Source organism: Geotrypetes seraphini, chromosome 5 (assembly GCF_902459505.1).
Source record: "Geotrypetes seraphini chromosome 5, aGeoSer1.1, whole genome shotgun sequence".
Lineage (NCBI taxonomy): Eukaryota > Metazoa > Chordata > Amphibia > Gymnophiona > Dermophiidae > Geotrypetes > Geotrypetes seraphini.
In genome coordinates, this window is record NC_047088.1 from 103,856,029 (window position 1) to 103,877,131 (window position 21,103).

Consider the following 21,103-nt stretch of genomic DNA (forward strand, 5'->3'; position numbering starts at 1 on the left):
TAGTAATATTGTTAAATCTTCCTTTTACAGACTCCGCCAAATTCGTTCACTATCCAAATTTCTATGCCCAAAGTCTCTTAATGTACTAATTCATTCCCTGATTATTTTGAAAATTGATTATTGTAATGCTTTACTTATGGGAATAACTCAAAAAGAAATTAGACGTTTGCAGATCATTCAAAATACCTCAATTAAACTCATAATGAAAGCAAGGAAATTTGATCACGTCACTCCTCTTCTTAAGAAAGCACACTGGCTTCCAGTTGCGCATCGAATTCAATATAAACTAAATCTACTTACTTTCAAATCCCTGTTATATAAAACCCCAGCTTTCATTTACAAGTTATTGATCCCTTATACCCCAATCAGATCATTGAGATCTATTGATCAACATCTATTAGTTACGCCCGCACTTAAAGTTATTAATACACGGCAGCACTATATCTTCTCTGTTACAGCTCCTCAAACTTGGAACTCCCTCCCTATTTATCTCAGAGAAGAAAAGAACTTAGATAAATTTAAAAGTAAACTTAAGAGCTTTCTTTTCAAAGATTCTTAATGATATTTAGGAGTCCCAGCCTATTTTCGCTTATTTTCATAAGGCTACTACTTCTTTTATTTCCCTCCTCTTGTTTTTTACCATTATTGTCCTTCTTTCTATCATTATTATTGTATTTCATTACCCAGCCTTTCCCTTTGTTTTCTTTTTCTGTTTATTTTGTTAGTCATTAATTTAAAATGTTTTCTTCAGTGTTCATCTGTTTTTTATAACCCCTGTATTATCTGTAAATTGAAAGATTTGTTCATCGCTTAGATATTTGAGTAAGCGATTAATCAAATACTTAATAAACTTGAAACTTGAAACCTAGGGGGCGAAGAGAAAGGGTTCAAGCTAAATCAATGTGGGGGAGGGTAGAACCTGGAGCTCTTCTCCCTGGAAAAGCGGAGACTCAGAGGAGACATGATAGAAACCTACAAGATCAGGGGTGCCCACACTTTTTGGGCTTGCGAGCTACTTTTTAAATGACCAAGTCAAAATGATCTACCAACAATAAAATAAAAAAAAAAACCACAAAGCACACTGTACGCATAGAAAATGTTAATTATCATTCCTATTCCAGGGCTTTTCAAAGAGGTCAAAGCAGATGACTCTATGCACTATCATCTCAGTAACAACCATACAAAACAGACAAATACCCCCCTCCCTTTTTACTAAACCACAATAGCAGTTTTTAGCGCAGGGAGCTGCGCTGAATGCCCAGTGCTGCTCTCGACACTCATAGGCTCCCTGCGCTAAAAACCATTATTGCGGTTTAGTAAAAGGGGACCTTAGTGTAAAATATAGACAGCAGATATAAATTCAGACACATTTTGATCACTAAATTTAAAATAAAATCATTTTTCCTACCTTGTCTGGTGATTTCATGAGTCTCTGGTTGCACTTTCTTCTTCTGACTGTGCATACAATCTTTCTTCCCTTCTTTTAGCCTGTATGCTTCCTCTCCTCCAGACCTCATTCCTTCCCCCAACTTTTCCTTCCTCTTCCCTGCCCTTTCTTTCTCTCTGCCTCCCTTTCTTTTTTTCTGTTTCTCTTCTTTCCTTCTGCCTCCCTGCCTGCCCTTTTTCTTTCTTTCTCCCTGCCCTCCCCCAAGCCACTGCCACTGCCATTGCCATCGGGGACCAGGACCCAAACGCCACCAATAACAGGCCCCAAGTTCTCCCTGCTTCGGCCAACCAGCATTCCTCTTCCCGACGGCAGAATTGATCAGCCCAAGATCGTGATCAACCTATTGGGGGAAATGCTGCCGGGTCCTGCCTTCGCGGAAACAGAAAGTAGGCAGGACCCGGCAGGAAGAAGAACAAATGCTTCACTAACCTGTCTCCCGCATTAGCCCGTAGCGAACGCTTGCTTCAGGGCTCTCAACATGTGCGTGCCAGCTTCCCTTCTCCCCCCCCCCCCCCCCCCCCCCCCCGGGACATAACTTCCGGTTTCAGAGGGAAGAGAAGAGAAGCCGGCACGCACACGTTAGAGCCCGGAGCATAAGTTCGCTATGGGCTGAAATCTCCAAGCCGGTTTTTTTGGGGGTTTTTTAATGTTCAGCAGCGGCAGATGACAGCTGGGCGGACCTCCCAGCTAAAAGGCCCTAGGGAGAACACTGGAGAGGAAGGCTGATCGGCCCGTAGATCAGGACGGCAACACGAGTCTATCACGGAGCCCGGGATGGGCTCCGCGATCGACTCACGTTGCCTTCCTGAGCTACTGGTCGATCGCGATCGACGTATTGGGCACCCCTGTACAAGATCATGAAGGGCATAGAGAAAGTAGAGAGAGATAGATTCTTCAAATTTTCAAAACATAAAAGAACAAGAGGGCATTCGGAAAAATTGGAAGCGGATAGATTCAAAACAAATGCTAGGAAGTTTTTCTTTACTCAGCGGGTGGTGGACACCTGGAATGCGCTTCCAGAGGACGTAATAGGACAGAGTACGGTACTGGGGTTTAAGAAAGGATTGGACAATTTCCTGTTAGAAAAGGGGATAGAGGGGTATAGATAGAGGATTACTGCACAGGTCCTGGACCTGTTGGGCCGCCGCGTGAGCGGACTGCTGGGCACGATGGACCTCAGGTCTGACCCGGCAGAGGCATTGCTTATGTTCTTATGTTTAAGTTAGAGTGAGAGAAAAAACTGTGTAGGGTGGAACCTGGAGAGAAATATTACCCATGAAGGAAGAAGCTGGGGAAGTGATTTAAGCCTTTTTATTAGGGAAATTACAAATAAAGATGCAGAGTTTTACAATACCATGCACAGAATTTCCAAAATTATTCTGCAAAATTTTTAATTTTGCAAGAATAGCTGCCTTACTGGATTCCGTAGAGAGGAGGAATGCAAGGGGGTCACTGGGAGATCGCATGGAGGGAAGGGTCTTTGCAGAAATGCTGGACTGTGGGGACAGAGAGGAAAGAAAAGAGATGACATCTCTGGGGAAGGGAAAGGGAAGACAGAGATTTCAGACCATAGTAGGGAGGAGAGAAGAGGAGATACCAGACCACAAGAAGGGAGAAAGGAAAGAATGTCGGACTACTGGAAGGAGAGAGAGATGCCAGACCAAGGAAGGGAAGGAGGAGAGAGAGGTCGGTGAAAGGGGAAAGAGAAGGACAGGGAGATGCGAGACCACAAAGGGGGGAGGAGGGAAAGGAAGGAGGGGAGGAGTGGAGAAAGATGTCAGACTACCAGAGGGGAAGAAAGAGGGAGGAGATGCTGCACGGGGATGGAGAGGAAGAGGGGAGAGAGGGAGGAGATGGTGCACATGGATGGGATGGGTGGGGAAGGGAAGAGTGATGCAAGAAATGCTATTTAAGAAAAGATGGGAATAGGGGAGAAGAAAGAGGGAGGAGATGGTACACATGGATGGAGGAGAGGAAAGGGGAAGGGCAAAGAGAGGGAGGAGATGGTGCATGCAGATATATGGGAAGGGAAGACATGGAACAGTAGATAAATTTGAGAAGGAAGCAGAAAAATTGAAGAAAGTTGAATATAAAAGCTAATTCCAAAAAAGAAAAGGGGATTTTGAATTTGAACCAATCAATAGGTCAGGGCTCAAAGCAAATGCTATCAGAAATTGTGTACCCGTACCCAAAACAATTATATTCAACAATGCACTTTAAACATTTAAAATACAATTTAAATTTGCTCATAGATAATATTCACATGGCGCCATACAGTATTTTTTACCAGTGATGCATAATGTTCTCTAATCATAGCACATCTCAATAAGAGCGATGAGGCTTCAAGTAGCTGCACGATGTTAATATAAGATTTTCTTTAGCTTGTTTAAATTGAAAATCAAACACTTATCTGTGAAGAAAATAGATGATATAAACCGGCTTCAACACGAGTCATGTTTTGCAGATGCTACTTCAAGAAGCAGAGCAATAGCTTCATAAATTTTTCTTTTCTATTTGCTGACATACCTGTGAAAACAATATAACTATTCAGAAGAGTCCCAATTCCCTTAATGTGTTTTGCGCTATACATTCCAATAAAAGATCAAATTCTTAATTCTTTGAACAAAACATGACACTTCAGATAGTACCTTACTCCTCTGATCAAACGTCTGAGACTAGCAACAGCACATTCAGAGCCTCAGGCCTATCCCCGATGCATCCCAAGATGCACCAGGGTAGGGAAAGTCCAACATTTTGAAGACGGTCCAGAGGGAGTAGGCATCCCTCCAGCTAGCCATCTGAAAATAAGATAATGTCACGATCCTAGACCTAAAGGTGGACTCGTGCCTAGCAATCCTAGTGCTAAAGCTAGCCCTAGGATACTCAGAAGAAAAGAAATTGCTGACTTCCCCTTTAATGCTGAAACAAACCATGTGAAGGGAGTAGAGGAGGAACAGGGGAACAGCCTAGAACAGCTTCTGAGGCATTCTTCTCCCTCTGCTAGTCCCCAGCTGAAAAGGATAATTAAAACCCCAGGAAATGCTAAGCAGGGAAGGCAGGTAGCTCCTCCCTCTCTCAGATCAGGGCAGGCTCGTTTGAGCCATTTAGAGGCTGCTCTCAGGAGAAGAGGGTCAGTCTTGCCTGGGTCAGCTAGAGGGGAGTACTCACCTGATGGGGCTCTTGGATCTCAGGATATTGAGATGAGAGAATGTGACAATGACTGTGAAGCCAGCCAGCTGACAGCACCAGAGCCCATGGAATGGGTGCAGACTAAGGGTTGCCTGAAGATGTCTGTATGGATCTAAGCTAAGTGCTAGGGCTGGCTAGTTTGAAAGCAACAGTAGTAATTTCCCTGTATTGTATGCAAAGCAAGCTGTTTAGAGGACTGAATGAGACAAGGGCTGCTGTGTGCTGTGTGTGTGAAAAAAAACGTTTTTGTTATAAGCTGCAGATAACTGTCTCCCTGAAGTTTATTAGGTTGTGCAGCTGTTATAACTTTACTGAGGGCAGGAAGTAAGTTGGGGAGAATCCACGTTCCATATAGGTGGGTTAGTGGGGCCATTCGTGGCGTTCTGTCTTACAGAACCTTTAATAGTGGATTCGCTTGCTCCTGTTCCCCTCCCCCCAATCAGAGAAGTTAAACTGATTGAGGCACAAGCCTGGAACACTACAGGGCTTGAGTAGAACGCTGCTAGGACGGCTAGTCCGACTGCTGTGTGGCCAGTCAAGTTGAAGACAGCAGCATATTGGACTTATATTTTATGGACTATTAGTCAACAGTGTTTTTGGACTGTGATTCTTTTCTTTTGTTTTTTCTGCTTACCTGAAGTAAGGTGGCAGCTGTGCTCTGCTGTTCAGACTCTGCTATAATTTTGATTTATGGACTAAGAGTTGTATTTTGGGAGTCAGGACTGCCCGGAGGCAGACTCCCCTTTTCAGGACACAATAAAGTGTTTTTGTGTTTGAACCCTGAACTGACTATTGTGCCAAGTTTGTTCCATATTTGTTCCAGTGAGATCCAGCAGGACTTCCTACTTGGAGGAAGCACGTCGCAGAGCGAAAGGCGTTGTAGTGAGCATTGTACTGATGTCCTGAAGACCAGGTATTGGCAGTGTTACAATAAGGAGGAGAGGATGAGAGAGCGTGGGCATCTCTCCCACTGCTGAGGGGAGTTGGAGGGGTGTTGGTTGTAGTGGGAAAGACTGGGCATCTCTCCCGCTGCCATAGGGAGCTATAATAAATGCACTCAAGCGTGCTTTTAATATTCCTACTAAAAAATAAAATAGATGACAATTTATGTTTCTTAATGTAATTTTTTATTTTTTTCATTAACCACAGTCAAAACACACACCACAAGATGCACCTTTAACAATGCTGTCCTTTTACTGGCATCCCCGGACCAGTCGCTGATTTTTGTCACCAAAGGCTGATGCAGCTCTTGGAGAATGACTTGGCAATTTTTAAGAATTCACCAGAGTGCTCATTTCATTATTGAAGAGCCAATTTGCATGGCAGTGTTGGAGACTGCTGTAAAGCTCGCTAAAGATCGAGATTAGCCGCTTTGATGATCCGCCGCTAAAATGCATGCAGGCTAAATCGTCTGGAAACCAGTTTAGCTATCTCGTTAAAGTTTTGAGAATCTGGGCCTTGGTTATTTTCACTGAGCTGATATATCACAATAGCCCAGGTTGTTTAAGGTCCCTCCTATGGATGGAGCCTAAAGCTTCTGGGCCAATCAGAGTCTTAGGCCCCTCCCTGAATGCATCTGGATGGGCATCTCTCCCGCTGCAGGGGAGTCGGGGGAGGGTGTTGTTTGGTGGCAGAAGACATTGGACATCTCTCCCACTGCTGGGGGGGGGGTGTCGGTTGACAGCAGGAGAGATTGTGCATCTCTCCCATTGCTGTTATGGTTTTTAATTTTTTCGTTTATTCTGCACATATGCTCATCACTATAGCAAGCGATGGGCACATGCATATTTAGCGAGTCTTCATTACTCTCTGTCAACTTCATTTGCATGAGTGTTTTTGGAGAATGACTCACTTTTTTAAAATTGCTACGATAATGGCTGTGATAGCAGCCCGTCGTTTTTTTTATCCGTTTTTTGAAAATCTAGCCCCAAGTGGGCTCTCTTTAAGATTGGAGATTGCAAGTGAGGCTTCTAATGGAGATAGTGTCTTACAGCTCGATGGCAAGGACTGTATGAAAGACATCTGAGAGAATGGGAAAGGATTATTCGATAGGTTGATACTTCAGGGAGGAAGGGGAGGATTTGATGGGATTGATAGCTTGTGATATAAGAACGACGATGCATGTCGTGTGGTGTCTTGGTAATGGTGGGAGAGGGGGCAGGATGATGCATTTGAGTTTTTTTGTTTGTTGTTCCATTATACAAAATGATGGTACCATGTTTGGTACAATTGTACTATTATTTTTTTTATTAAGAAATAAAAAAATTTGTATTGGAGAAATGAGAGAAACAGAAAAGTAATCAATTGTATGCAGCATACATTGGGATATTATTTTATTTGGAAATTAAAATAATATAATATGCTGCAATACAATATATAGCATATATTTAGGGCCTGATTCTGTATAGTGCACACAAAAGTTAGGCAGCGGTAGGCACATTACCGCCACCTAACTAGCCAATGGCAGGGCACATTTAAAAAAAAATGAATTAGGTGGACTGTACTAACATGCCTACCTTGGGTGCACAAAGGCGCATAGCAATGCTTAAGCATCTGTAAGGCAGGCGGAGGCGTGGTTTACACCAGAAGTTGCTTTAACATGTGCTTAGGTATTGCTATGTGCCTCTGGATGTGCGTTGTAGGCATGTGAAATGTAGGCCTGCAAAACGCTGGCCTACATTTCACATGCCTATATAAAACTGTAGGCGCGATTCTATTATGTGCACCTAGTGGTTGACAAAGTTAGACAAGTTCCTGCTGAACCAGAACGTATGTGGGTAAAGCTGGTCTCAGTTAGGGCCGCCGCGTGAGCGGACTGCTGGGCATGATGGACCACTGGTCTGACCCAGCAGCGGCAGTTCTTATGTTCTTTAACCATGTGCCTGCATGCCCTTAGTGTATATGGAAATTTTATACAAATATATCACTATCATCTGAGAACTTTCCAAGCCCTGTGGTAGATTTTATCTCAAATTATTGCTAGAAACAACAAGCCTTAATTATCCCAGGACAAGCAGGCAGCCTATTCTCACATGTGGGAGACGTCATCCACGGAGCCCAGATGCGGACAGCCTCACAAGCAGACTTGCTTGAAGAAACTTGGAAGTTTCGAGTCTGCCGTACCGCACATGCGTGAGTGCCTTCCCGCCCAGCACAGGGCGCGTCTCCTCAGTTCTCAGTTTTCCGTGGAGCTGAGAAGTCTGTCTTTGACGCTCTGCGCTGAACTTAGTTCGCTTCGTGCCTTCTTTCACCGCGGCTCGTGTTTTATTTCTTTATTACTGTGTCGCTGTGTTTCTTTCGTTTAAAAAAAAAAAAAAAAGTTAAGTATAATTTTTTTGTTGAGTGACAGCAGGGCCTGTCTCACGCCCTCAGCCTGCAGGCTTTGACTGTGCGGTGGCTATTTTTCCTTCTAAATCCCAGCCGGTCACGGGCTTTAAGAAGTGTAGCCAGTGCCAGCGTGCGATCTCTCTCACTGACCCACATCACTGGTGCCTTCAATGTTTGGGGCCTGACCACTGCCCGGAGTTGTGTGTTCGCTGTGCTACTCTTCAACCTCAAGCCCTTAAACGTCATCGAGTGCAAGTGGAGAAGATTTTCGGTATGGAAACCCCCACTCCGGCCTCAACCTTCTACTCGGTCAAGCCTGCCACGTGGTATCCTCCTTCTTCCACAACTTTGACCTTGATTTTCATCAGACCTCCCTTGTTTGGCACCTCGACCTCGAGTAAATCTGCCAAGTCTTCTCCTGAGCTTCCCTCAGGTCAGATACCTCAGCAGATGCTTCTAGTTCTTAAACTGCCCAAGAAGCATGCCTCCAGGCCGAAGCATCCTTCCTCTTCGCCCTCGGAGCCTTTAGCCTCAGCAAGTGGTCCAGTTTCAGACTCTGATACACAATTGCAGGCTACCATCCAGACCATTTTGGAAAGGGAGTATGTTCGGTTATTGACCAAATATAGTCCTGCTTCGACTCTGCTTCCTGCATTCCAGCCTGGACACTCCGCAGTCTCACAAGTGGTTGAGTCCTTGCCTATGCCTCGAGCTGAATCTATACACTCTATGCAAGGAGTCGAGTCTTTGCGAGTGTTTGGTCTGGAATCTTCACACTCTATGCAAGGAGGTCCAGTCTTTGCGAGTGTTTGGTCTGGAATCTTCACACTCTATGCAAGGAGGTCCAGTCTTTGCGAGTGTCTCATCTGGAATCGTCACACTCTATGCAAGGAGGTCCGGTCTTTGCGAGTGTCTCGTCTGGAATCGTCACACTCTATGCAAGGAGGTCCGGTCTTTGCGAGTGTCTCGTCTGGAATCGTCACACTCTATGCAAGGAGGTCCGGTCTTTGCGAGTGTCTCGTCTGGAATCGTCACACTCTATGCAAGGAGGTCCGGTCTTTGCGAGTGTCTCGTCTGGAATCGTCACACTCTATGCAAGGAGGTCCGGTCTTTGCGAGTGTCTCGTCTGGAATCGTCACACTCTATGCAAGGAGGTCCGGTCTTTGCGAGTGTCTCGTCTGGAATCGTCACACTCTATGCAAGGAGGTCCGGTCTTTGCGAGTGTCTCGTCTGGAATCGTCACACTCTATGCAAGGAGGTCCGGTCTTTGCGAGTGTCTCGTCTGGAATCGTCACACTCTATGCAAGGAGGTCCGGTCTTTGCGAGTGTCTCGTCTGGAATCGTCACACTCTATGCAAGGAGGTCCGGTCTTTGCGAGTGTCTCGTCTGGAATCGTCACACTCTATGCAAGGAGGTCCGGTCTTTGCGAGTGTCTCGTCTGGAATCGTCACACTCTATGCAAGGAGGGCCGGTCTTGGCGGGTGTCTGGTCTGGAATCGTCACACTCTATGCAAGGAGGTCCGGTCTTTGCGAGTGTCTGGTCTGGAATCGTCACACTCTATGCAAGGAGGTCCGGTCTTTGCGAGTGTCTCGTCTGGAATCGTCACACTCTATGCAAGGAGGTCCGGTCTTTGCGAGTGTCTCGTCTGGAATCGTCACACTCTATGCAAGGAGGTCCGGTCTTTGCGAGTGTCTCGTCTGGAATCGTCACACTCTATGCAAGGAGGTCCGGTCTTTGCGAGTGTCTCGTCTGGAATCGTCACACTCTATGCAAGGAGGTCCGGTCTTTGCGAGTGTCTCGTCTGGAATCGTCACACTCTATGCAAGGAGGTCCGGTCTTTGCGAGTGTCTCGTCTGGAATCGTCACACTCTATGCAAGGAGGTCCGGTCTTTGCGAGTGTCTCGTCTGGAATCGTCACACTCTATGCAAGGAGGTCCGGTCTTTGCGAGTGTCTCGTCTGGAATCGTCACACTCTATGCAAGGAGGTCCGGTCTTTGCGAGTGTCTCGTCTGGAATCGTCACACTCTATGCAAGGAGGTCCGGTCTTTGCGAGTGTCTCGTCTGGAATCGTCACACTCTATGCAAGGAGGTCCGGTCTTTGCGAGTGTCTCGTCTGGAATCGTCACACTCTATGCAAGGAGGTCCGGTCTTTGCGAGTGTCTCGTCTGGAATCGTCACACTCTATGCAAGGAGGTCCGGTCTTTGCGAGTGTCTGGTCTGGAATCGTCACACTCTATGCAAGGAGGTCCGGTCTTTGCGAGTGTCTGGTCTGGAATCGTCACACTCTATGCAAGGAGGTCCGGTCTTTGCGAGTGTCTGGTCTGGAATCGTCACACTCTATGCAAGGAGGTCCGGTCTTTGCGAGTGTCTCGTCTGGAATCGTCACACTCTATGCAAGGAGGTCCGGTCTTTGCGAGTGTCTGGTCTGGAATCGTCACACTCTATGCAAGGAGGGCCGGTCTTTGCGAGTGTCTCGTCTGGAATCGTCACACTCTATGCAAGGAGGTCCGGTCTTTGCGAGTGTCTCGTCTGGAATCGTCACACTCTATGCAAGGAGGTCCGGTCTTTGCGAGTGTCTGGTCTGGAATCGTCACACTCTATGCAAGGAGTCGAGTCTTTGCGAGTGTCTGGTCTGGAATCGTCACACTCTATGCAAGGAGTCGAGTCTTTGCGAGTGTCTGGTCTGGAATCGTCACACTCTATGCAAGGAGTCGAGTCTTTGCGAGTGTCTGGTCTGGAATCGTCACACTCTATGCAAGGAGTCGAGTCTTTGCGAGTGTCTCGTCTGGAATCGTCACACTCTATGCAAGGAGTCGAGTCTTTGCGAGTGTCTCGTCTGGAATCGTCACACTCTATGCAAGGAGTCGAGTCTTTGCGAGTGTCTCGTCTGGAATCGTCACACTCTATGCAAGGAGTCGAGTCTTTGCGAGTGTCTCGTCTGGAATCGTCACACTCCATACAAGGAGCTGAGTCTTTGCGAGTGTCTCGTCTGGAATCGTCACACTCCATACAAGGAGCTGAGTCTTTGGGAGTGTCTCGTCTGGAATCGTCACACTCCATACAAGGAGCTGAGTCTTTGGGAGTGCTTACAGATACCTCGATCCAAACCACTGAGTCTATGGGGTCTTGTTTTTGATCTATAGCTTCCAGCCCTTTATCCTCACATCAGGCATTGCCCGTTTCGAGGCATAGGGTGAAGTGTCCTCGAACACGACCTGCTTCCAGGCAGCACTCTTATCGCCGCACTCATCGAGGCGCAGGTCCTCTTCAAGAGAGAAGCCTTCCTCATCCAGGGGTTCCAGCTCTTTGAGGCCTCCAACGTCTCGATCGAGGACACCAATAGCAGAACCTGAGGGTTCCGCTTGTGACTCGTCCAAGCCTGCTTATTCACTGGGATATCAATACTCCAGAGAGGCCTCACCTTCGTTTTCCACTCGAGGCACCTCGAGGTCATCGAGTCCCTCACAAGGCCATCCTCTTGCAGATCAATTGTCCTTTTCCTCCTTCCTTCGTCAAATGGCTGAGGACCTGGATCTTAAATTGGACTCTGGTTCTAAGTACTCTAAGGAGTATTTAGAGGAAATGGGTTTGCCTCGGCCTCCTGCGGAGTCTCTCAAACTCCCTCTTAACAGGCTTCTTTCTCAGACTTTCAAACGAAACCTGGAGACTCCTTATTCCATTCCTGCTGTTCCAGGCAAGTTGGAATCGAGGTATAGAACTGTACATTGCAAGGACTTTAAGAACTCTCAACTATCTCATCAGTCCCTTCTTGTAGAATCTTTCTTGAAGAGGAGTCATCCTTCCAGGGTCTATGTACCATACCTCCTGGCAAAGAGGGCAGGACCATGGACAAGTTTGGCCGTCGTCTTTATCAAAATTCGATGATGGCCTCCAGGGTTTTGAATTATAATTTCATCGTTACTACTTAATTCAAATAGAAATAGTCCATGGTTTTACTAAGGACCTTGCTCAGCACAGGCTTTTAGAATTCCAGCAAGTCATTGCTACACTAGCACAACTCAGGTTGCACCTTCTTCAGCCATCTTATGATGCCTTTGAGCTTTCCTCAAGGGTCACTGCTTTCTCAGTAGCGATGCGCCGCCTTGCCTGGCTTCGCACCATTGATATGGACCCCAACATTCAGGATCGTCTGGCCAATATTCCTTGTGAGGGCAATGACCTCTTTGATGAATCCATAGAGGCTGCCACCAGGAAGTTGTCTGAGCATGAGAAATCTTTTGCTTCCATAGTCAGATCAAAGCCTAAGCCAGCTCCTTCCAAGCCTTCTCAACCTCTTCCATCCTATCAGAGGCATTATCCTCCGAGGGCCGCTCCTTACACTCGAGCACTTCCTAAGAAACAATAACAGCAGCAGAAGCAACAGAAACCTCAGCCTTCTGCTGCACCCAAGGCTTCTCAGCCTTTTTGACTATCTCAAACAGAGCATAATCTACATTGTCTGCCTCTGTCCTCTTCTCTTCCCATAGGAGGTCGTCTCCATCATTTTTACCATCAATGGGAGACCATTACATCAGACCTCTGGGTATTTTCCATCATCATGGAAGGATACTCTCTTAATTTCAATCAGATTCCACAAGAGCTTCCTCCAAGAGAGTATCTTTCCAATCCTTCCCAGACCACCCTTCTTCTTTAGGAAGCTCAAGCTCTGCTTTGTCTCCGTGCCATCGAGGAAGTTCTCTTGGAACAGCAGAGCAGGGGTTTTTACTCCCGTTACTTCCTAGTTCTGAAGAAGGCATGTTGTCCCTGGCATCCCTATATCCCCTTCTAGATCAGAATGATTGGTTGTGTTTTCTAATCTCAAGGAGGCTTACACTCACATTCCCATTCATCAAGCCTCCTGTCAGTACCTCAGATTTCGGGTGGGGAATCTGCATTTCCAGTACAGAGTGCTACCTTTCAGCCTGGCATCATCTCCAAGAGTGTTCACCAAGTGCCTAGTGGTAGTTGCAGCAGCTCTGCGGAACCATAGTCTTCGGGTGTTCCCGTACCTGGACGACTGGCTCATCAAAGATTCAACATCTCAGGGGGTTATTGTAACGACCTAATGGACTACCTGGTTTCAACAAAGTTTGGGGTTCGAAATCAACCTTCCCAAATTCCACCTCCAGCCCTCTCAGAACCTACAATTCATCGGAGCTGTTTTGGATACTGTACAACTCAGAGCATTCCTTCCTCAGCAACGTCTTGACGCTCTCCTTCAGCTTTGCCGCAAGGTGTCTTCCCGTCTTTCACTCTCAGCAAGATACATGATGGTACTACTCGGTCACATGGATTCTACAGTTCATGTGACTCCTTTTGCTAGATTTCACCTCAGAATTCCTCAATGGACCCTGGTATCAGTGGGCGCAGGCTTCCGCCCCAATGTCCCAACACATCACAATGACTCCTTCTTTCAGGAAGTCTCTTCACTGGTGGATGCTCTCTTCCAATCTTTCCAGAGGCTTGCTGTTCCAAACGCTCCCTCCTCAGAAGATTCTCATGACAGATTCCTCAACCTGTGCTTGGGGGGGCACATCTTGATGGTCTCTGTATTCATCAAGGCCCTTGGTCCAACACGGATCGTCAATGTCACATCAATCTGTTGGAACTCAGAGCGATCTTCAATGCTCTCAAAGCTTTTCAACATCTTCTTCATGACAAAGTCGTTCTCATTCGAACGGACAATCAAGTCGCTATATACTATGTCAACAATCAGGGAGGCACAGGTTCTCTCCCTCTTTGCCAGGAAGCTCTGCAGCTTTGGACTTGGGCTGTCTCTCACAACATCTTCCTGAAAGCTGTCTACATTCAATGTAAGAACAATTGTCTGGCAGACAAATTGAGTCGCCTTCTACAACATAAGAACATAAGCAATGCCTCTGCTGGGTCAGACCTGAGGTCCATCGTGCCCAGAAGTCAGCTCATGCGGCGGCCCAACAGGTCCAGGACCTGTGCAGTAATCCTCTATCTATACCCCTCTTCTCCCCTTTTCCAGCAGGAAATTGTCCAATCCTTTCTTGAACCCCAGTACCGTACTCTGCCTATTACGCTCTCTGGAAGCACATTCCAGGTGTCCACCACACGTTGGGTAAAGAAGAACTTCCTAGCATTCGTTTTGAATCTGTCCCCTTTCAACTTTTCTGAATGCCCTCTTGTTCTTTTATTATTCGAAAGTTTGAAGAATCTGTCCCTCTCTACTCTCTCTATGCCCTTCATGATCTTGTAAGTCTCTATCATATCCCCTCTAAATCTCCTCTTCTCCAGGGAAAAGAGACCCAGTTTCTCCAATCTTTCAGCGTATGAAAGGTTTTCCATCCCCTTTATCAGATGTGTCACTCTCCTCTGAACCTTATCGAGTAACGCCATGTCCTTCTTAAGGTACGGCGACCAATATTGGACGCAGTACTCCAGATGCGGACGCACCATCGCCCGATACAATGGCAGGATAACTTATTTTGTTCTGGTTGTAATACCCTTCTTGATTATGCCTAGCATTCTGTTTGCCTTCTTAGCGGCCGCTGCGCACTGTGCCGTCGGCTTCATTGTCATGTCCACCATTACCCCCAAGTCCCTTTCTTGGGTACTCTCATTTAATAACATCCCTCCCATCGTATAGTTGTACCTCGGGTTTCTGTTTCCCACATGTAATACTTTACATTTCTCAACGTTGAACTTTGTCTGCCATCTCGTCGCCCATTCCCCTAGTTTGTTCAAGTCCCTTTGCAATTCTTCGCAGTCCTCTTTAGTCCGAGCTCTACTAAATAGTTTGGTGTCGTCTGCAAATTTTATTATCTCAAACTTCGTCCCTGTTTCTAGATCATTTATGAATATATTAAATAGCAGCGACCCGAACACCAAGCCCTGCGGGACCCCACTCGTGACCCTCCTCCAGTCCGAGTAGTGGCCCTTCACTCCTACCCTCTGTTTCCTACCCGCCAACCAGTTTCTGATCCATCTATGTACGTTTCCTTCCACCCCATGGTTCTTCAGTTTCCGGAGTAGGCGTTCATGGGGCACCTTGTCAAAGGCTTTTTGGAAATCTAGATATATGATGTCTATGGGGTCTCCTTTGTCCATCCGTTTGTTAATTCCTTCGAAGAAGTGCAATAAGTTCGTTAGGCATGATCTCCCCTTGCAGAAACCATGTTGGCTGGTTATCAGAAGTTCGTTTCAAAATGTTCATCGATGTTTTCTTTTATCAGTGCTTCCACCATTTTCCCTGGAACCAAGGTCAGACTTGCCGATCTGTAGTTTCCCGTGCCACCTCTTGATCCCTTTTTAAAGATGGGCATAACGTTGGCTATCTTCCAGTCCTCCGGGATCATGCCTGTTTTCAGGGATAGATTGCAAATTTGCTGTAGTAGTTCTGCTATCTCCTCCTTTAATTCCTTCAGAACAACTGGATGAATTCCATCCGGACCCGGGGATTTTAGTTTTATATCTGCCTGCGTACATCTTCAAGGCTCACTTCCATGGATGTTAATTTTTCTGCTTGATTTCCATTGTAGAATTGCTCAGGTTCCGGTATGTTGGATGTGTCTTCGTTTGTAAATACAGATGAAAAGAACATGTTAAGTCTTTCTGCCACTTCGTCACCTCTTCATCACATCTTCTCTCTGTGGGGACCCCTCAGATAGACCTCTTCGTGTCTCCCCCTCAACAATAAATTGCCTCAGTTTTGCTCCAGGACATCTCTCCTCGCCGCATGGAGGCGGATGCTTTTCTTTTGGAATGGACAAATAAGTTTCTGTATGCGTTCCCTCCATTCCCTCTGATTCTCAAGACTTGTCAAGCTCAAGAACGATCATGCCACCATGATTCTAATAGCTCTTTGGTGGCCCACACAACCCTGGTTATCCCTTCTTCTTTAACTCAGCAGCAGGGAGCCATACTTTCTACCAGTTTTTTCATTTCTGCTTACACAGAGTCAAGGATCTCTACTTCATCCCAACCTGCAGTCTCTACACTTGACAGCTTGGTACCTCTCAACATAACTCCTCTTCAGTTTTCTCAACCTGTTCGGGACATTTTAGAGGCTTCCAGAAAACCTGCCACTGGACAATTGTACCACCAAAAATGGACTACATTTTCTACGTGGTGTATCTCTCATAACAAGGAGCCTCAAGCTACCTCCTTGTCTACCGTCTTGGATTATCTTCTGCACTTATCTACCTCTGGCCTCAAGTCTATATCTATTTGAGTCCATCTTAGTGCAATTGCTGCTTTCCATCAGCCTATCGAAGGGAAACCTCTTTCTGCTCATTCTGTGGTTTCCAGCTTTATAAAAGGTCTTTTCAATGTCAAACCTCTTCTCAAACCAACTCCAGTGGTTTCGGATCTCAATGTTGTTATTGCTCAATTGATGAAGCCTCCTTTTGAACCAATGGCTACGGCTCATCTCAAATATATCACTTGGAAAGTGGTGTTTCTCATTGCTCTCACATCTGCTCGAAGAGTCAGTGAGCTGCAAGCTTTAGTTGCTGATCCACCTTTCACAGTTTTCCATAATGACAAGGTGGTCCTCTGTACTCATCCTAAATTCTTACCTAAAGTAGTTTCAGAATTTCATCTCAAACAATGCATTGTACTTCCAGTGTTTTTTCAAGGCCTCATTCTCATCCTGGAGAATCAGCTCTTCATACCCTGAACTGTAAACGTGTTTTGGCCTTCTACTTAGAATGCACCAAACCACACAGATCTGCTCCTCAACTTTTTGTCTCCTTTGATCCAAACAAGATGGGCCATCCGATTTCTAAGCATACCATCTCCAACTGGATGGCTGCTTGTATCTCTTTCTGCTATGCTCAGACTGGACTGCATTTACAGAGTCGAGTCACAGCCCACAAAGTCAGAGCCATCACAGCTTCAGTAGCTTTCCTCAAATCCACTCCTATTGAGGAAATTTGCAAAGCTGCCACCTGGTCCTCAGTTCATACTTTCACCTCTCATTATTGTCTGGATACTTTCTCCAGATGGGATGGCCATTTTGGCCAGGCAGTATTACAAAATTTAATCTCTTGAATTGATAACACTTCCACCATCCCATTCTGGTTAGCTTGGAGGTCACCCACATGTGAGAATAGGCTACCTACTTGTCCTGGGATAAAGCATAGTTACTTACCATAACAGGTGTTATCCAGGGAAAGCAGGCAGCTATTCTCACAACCCATCCACCTCCCCTGGTTGGCTTCTCTGCTAGCTATCTGAAATGAGGAGACGCGCCCTGTGCTGGGCGGGAAGGCACTCGCGCATGCGCGGTGCGGCAGACTCGAAACTTCTGAGTTTCTTCAAGCAAGTCTGCTTGCGAAGCCGTCCACATCCAGACTCCGTGGATGATGTCACCCACATGTAAGAATAGCTGCCTGCTGTCCCTGGATAACACCTGTTACGGTAAGTAACTGTGCTATATAAGTCCTTTCTAACTATATGTTTCAGTATTCCATTAGAAAGGATAGTCATAATCCAGCTGACATTTCTTTCCCCCAGGTATGTGGTGTTGGATCTTATGGAGAGCGATCTACACCAAATCATCCACTCATCCCAGCTCCTCACCCTAGAACATGTTCGCTATTTCCTGTACCAACTTCTGCGTGGACTAAAGTATATACATTCTGCTAATGTCCTTCACCGGGACCTAAAGCCAAGCAACCTACTTATCAATGAGAACTGTGAACTGAAGATCGGGGATTTTGGCATGGCCCGGGGTCTCTGCTCCAAGCCTGAGGAGTACAAGTACTTCATGACTGAATATGTGGCCACCCGCTGGTATCGGGCCCCTGAGTTGATGCTCTCTCTCCACGAGTATACCCGGGCCATTGACATGTGGTCAGTAGGCTGCATTTTTGCTGAGATGCTGGGCCGGAAGCAGCTCTTTCCAGGCAAGAACTACATCCATCAGCTGCAGCTCATCATGACCGTCTTGGGAACACCCTCTGAGAAGGTAATCCGTGCCATTGGAGCAGATCGGGTAAGGGCTTACATTCAGAGCCTGCCACGGCGACAACCAGTGCCATGGGAGAGCCTATATCCAAGCATGGATCGAAAGGCATTGTCACTTTTAAGTCGCATGCTTCGCTTTGACCCTCGGGAGCGGGTCTCGGTGCCAGAGGCTTTACGACATCCTTTCCTTTCAAAGTACCATGACCCGGATGATGAGCCAGAATGTGTGCCTGCATTTGACTTTAATTTTGACCAGCCATCACTAAGCCGAGAGGAAATCAAGGCGGCCATCATGGCTGAGATCTGGGATTTCCATGAGCGGCGGGAGGGCATTCGACGGCAAATCAGTTTTGCACCACTGCTGCGAGCAGCAACCAATGATAGCACCCTAAAACCATTTCATGTGCCATCCTTTGCCTGTGCAGACATTGATATGCCCTCAGCTGGGAATGGGACTGATTTTTGCATGGAGTCACTGGTCACTACTCCACAGCCAGAGACTATTGACCTTACCTCACCAGTGGAGACTATCCTTTCTTCTACAGCAATTGGAGAAGAAGCCACTAATGTTTCCACCACTGTAAAGGTGGAGCCAGAGATGGTGCCAAAAAAGGAGGGTACCATATCAGATGATACTAAGGCAGCTTTGAAGGCAGCTCTTTTGAAGTCAGTGCTGCGGAACAAAAACAAAGGTGAATCAGGTGCTTTAAAGTATTTCATGGCAGTGATAAAAATTTGAACTTGACTGCATTTTGAAAACAGGTTATTTTGTTCCAAGCCATTTTTAATATAAAATCTAATAGCAGTGGCAACAAAATAGTTTGGATAGTACTGTAATATCTGGATTTTTTTCAACCATTGTGATCAGTGTTCAACAAAAAACAACCATTGTGGCTGCATATAAGGCTACGAAATGAGATAGCAAACAATGTATATTAATCCTGTCAAACCCTATGTCAAACCCTAACCCTAACCCTAACCCTATGTCTGCCATATTTCAAAAAGCTAATTTCACATAGGGATCACATTGCAATGAAAGTGGAAGTGAGCCTGTTAGACATTGAGAGAATCGTGTGGGTCTCCTACAGTCCTATGATTCAAAACAGTTGGATCTAAGCTGGCAGAGGAGGAAGAAGTGGCTCAGTATGTAAGAGTTCACGGCTTCCTCCTCTGCTGTGTACCGTATTTTCGCGGATATAACGCGCACCTGTGTAAAACGCGCACAGGGGTATAGCGCGCAGAAATCACGATGATATGTACCAAAACTTTTCTATACCGCGCTCAGGCATATAACGCGCATGATGCCCGACGCTCCTTTCGCCCGCCCTGACTTTCCGTGCGCTGTCCCGACTCTTCGTTCACCCCCCCTGACTTCCGTGCACTGTCCCCCCTTGAAGTCCTGTCCCCCCTTGAAGGTCTGTCCCCATCCTGAAAGCCTGATGCCCCCCCCCGACGTCCGATACATCCCCCCCCCCCGGCAGGACCACTCGCACCCTCACCCCGAAGGACCGCCGACTCCCCAACAATATCGGGCCAGGAGGGAGCCCAAACCCTCCTGGCCACGGCGACCCCCTAACCCCACCCCGCACTACATTACGGGCAGGAGGGATCCCAGGCCCTCCTGCCCTCGACGCAAACCCCCCTCCCCCCCCAACGACCGCCCCCCCCCAAGAACCTCCGCCCGTCCCCCAGCCGACCCGCGACCCCCCTGGCCGACCCCCACGACCCCCCCACCCCCCTTCCCCGTACCTTTGGAAGTTGGCCGGACAGACGGGAGCCAAACCCGCCTGTCCGGCAGGCAGCCAACGAAGGAATGAGGCCGGATTGGCCCATCCGTCCTAAAGCTCCGCCTACTGGTGGGGCCTAAGGCGCGTGGGCCAATCAGAATAGGCCCTGGAGCCTTAGGTCCCACCTGGGGGCGCGGCCTGAGGCACATGGGCCAAACCCGACCATGTGCCTCAGGCCGCGCCCCCAGGTGGGACCTAAGGCTCCAGGGCCTATTCTGATTGGCCCACGCGCCTTAGGCCCCACCAGTAGGCGGAGCTTTAGGACGGATGGGCCAATCCGGCCTCATTCCTTCGTTGGCTGCCTGCCGGACAGGCGGGTTTGGCTCCCGTCTGTCCGGCCAACTTCCAAAGGTACGGGGAAGGGGGGTGGGGGGGTCGTGGGGGTCGGCCAGGGGGGTCGCGGGTCGGCTGGGGGGGCGGTCGGAGGTTCTTGGGGGGGGGCGGTCGTTGGAGGGAGGGGGGTTTGCGTCGAGGGCAGGAGGGCCTGGGATCCCTCCTGCCCGTAATGTAGTGCGGGGTGGGGTTAGGGGGTCGCCGTGGCCAGGAGGGTTTGGGCTCCCTCCTGGCCCGATATTGTCGGGAAGTCGGCGGTCCTTCGGGGGGGGGGGGGATGTATCGGACGTCGGGGAGTCGGCCGGGCAAGAGGGCTTGGGCTCCCTCTTGCTCCGATCGTGGATGCGGGTGCGGGTGGGAGCGCGTGCGAGCGGTCGTTCGGGGTGGGGGTGCGAGCGGTCCTGCTGGGGGGGTGAATCGGGCGTCGGGCGGGGTGGGAACTATGTTTAAAAACTTTTCTATACCGCGCTCAGGCATATAACGCGCGAGGGGTATGCGCGGTAGGTAAAATCGCGTATAACGCGTGCGTTATATCCGCGAAAATACGGTAATCCCTGCAGAGGAGGGGGAGAGAGAGTGGGGAGAGATCCGATGTCAGTTTCACAGAATTCTGCTCAAATTATGTACGATGCAATTGTTCAGAATTTCCCTAGGAGCAACTGGTGCTTTCTTAGCTAATAAGTTTCAAGTTTATTTATTCTTGATGAATCGCCTATTTAAATTACTAGGCGATGTACAATAATAATAACATAAATTAATAAATTAAACAAATAAAATGTTAATATTGACATAAAAACAAATTTGTTGTTAGTTAAAATTTAACAAACTTAACAAACTGAGTGTAGATATAACTTTAAAATAATTTTGTGGGTAAGACTTACAAGACATGTGTGGTTAAGAGGGGGAAAACAAAATCCTCCCCCCGATTACAGCCACTTTAGCTTTCAAATTCAAGCTAGAAAACTTGCTCCGCCCAGACTCTGACATCAGACACCTTCTTGTTTAAGAACAGAGCAATCAGGAGAGCTCAGTGGTCATTGGGAGTGCTCTCCTGCTGTTTTTCCATCTTACCTGGCAGTC

At 47.4% G+C, this 21,103-nt stretch overlaps 1 protein-coding gene across 5 annotated transcripts in view; it reads left to right on the forward strand.

Moving 5' to 3' along the window:
* Window positions 1-21,103, forward strand: part of MAPK7 (mitogen-activated protein kinase 7) — a 202,273-nt gene that overhangs the window by 71,669 nt on the left and 109,501 nt on the right. For all 5 annotated transcript variants that reach the window (XM_033946219.1, XM_033946216.1, XM_033946217.1 and 2 more), the window contains one exon: window positions 17,451-18,595. In XM_033946219.1, the coding sequence (XP_033802110.1) occupies window positions 17,451-18,595 (1,145 nt within the window). The remainder of the gene's footprint in view (window positions 1-17,450; window positions 18,596-21,103) is intronic.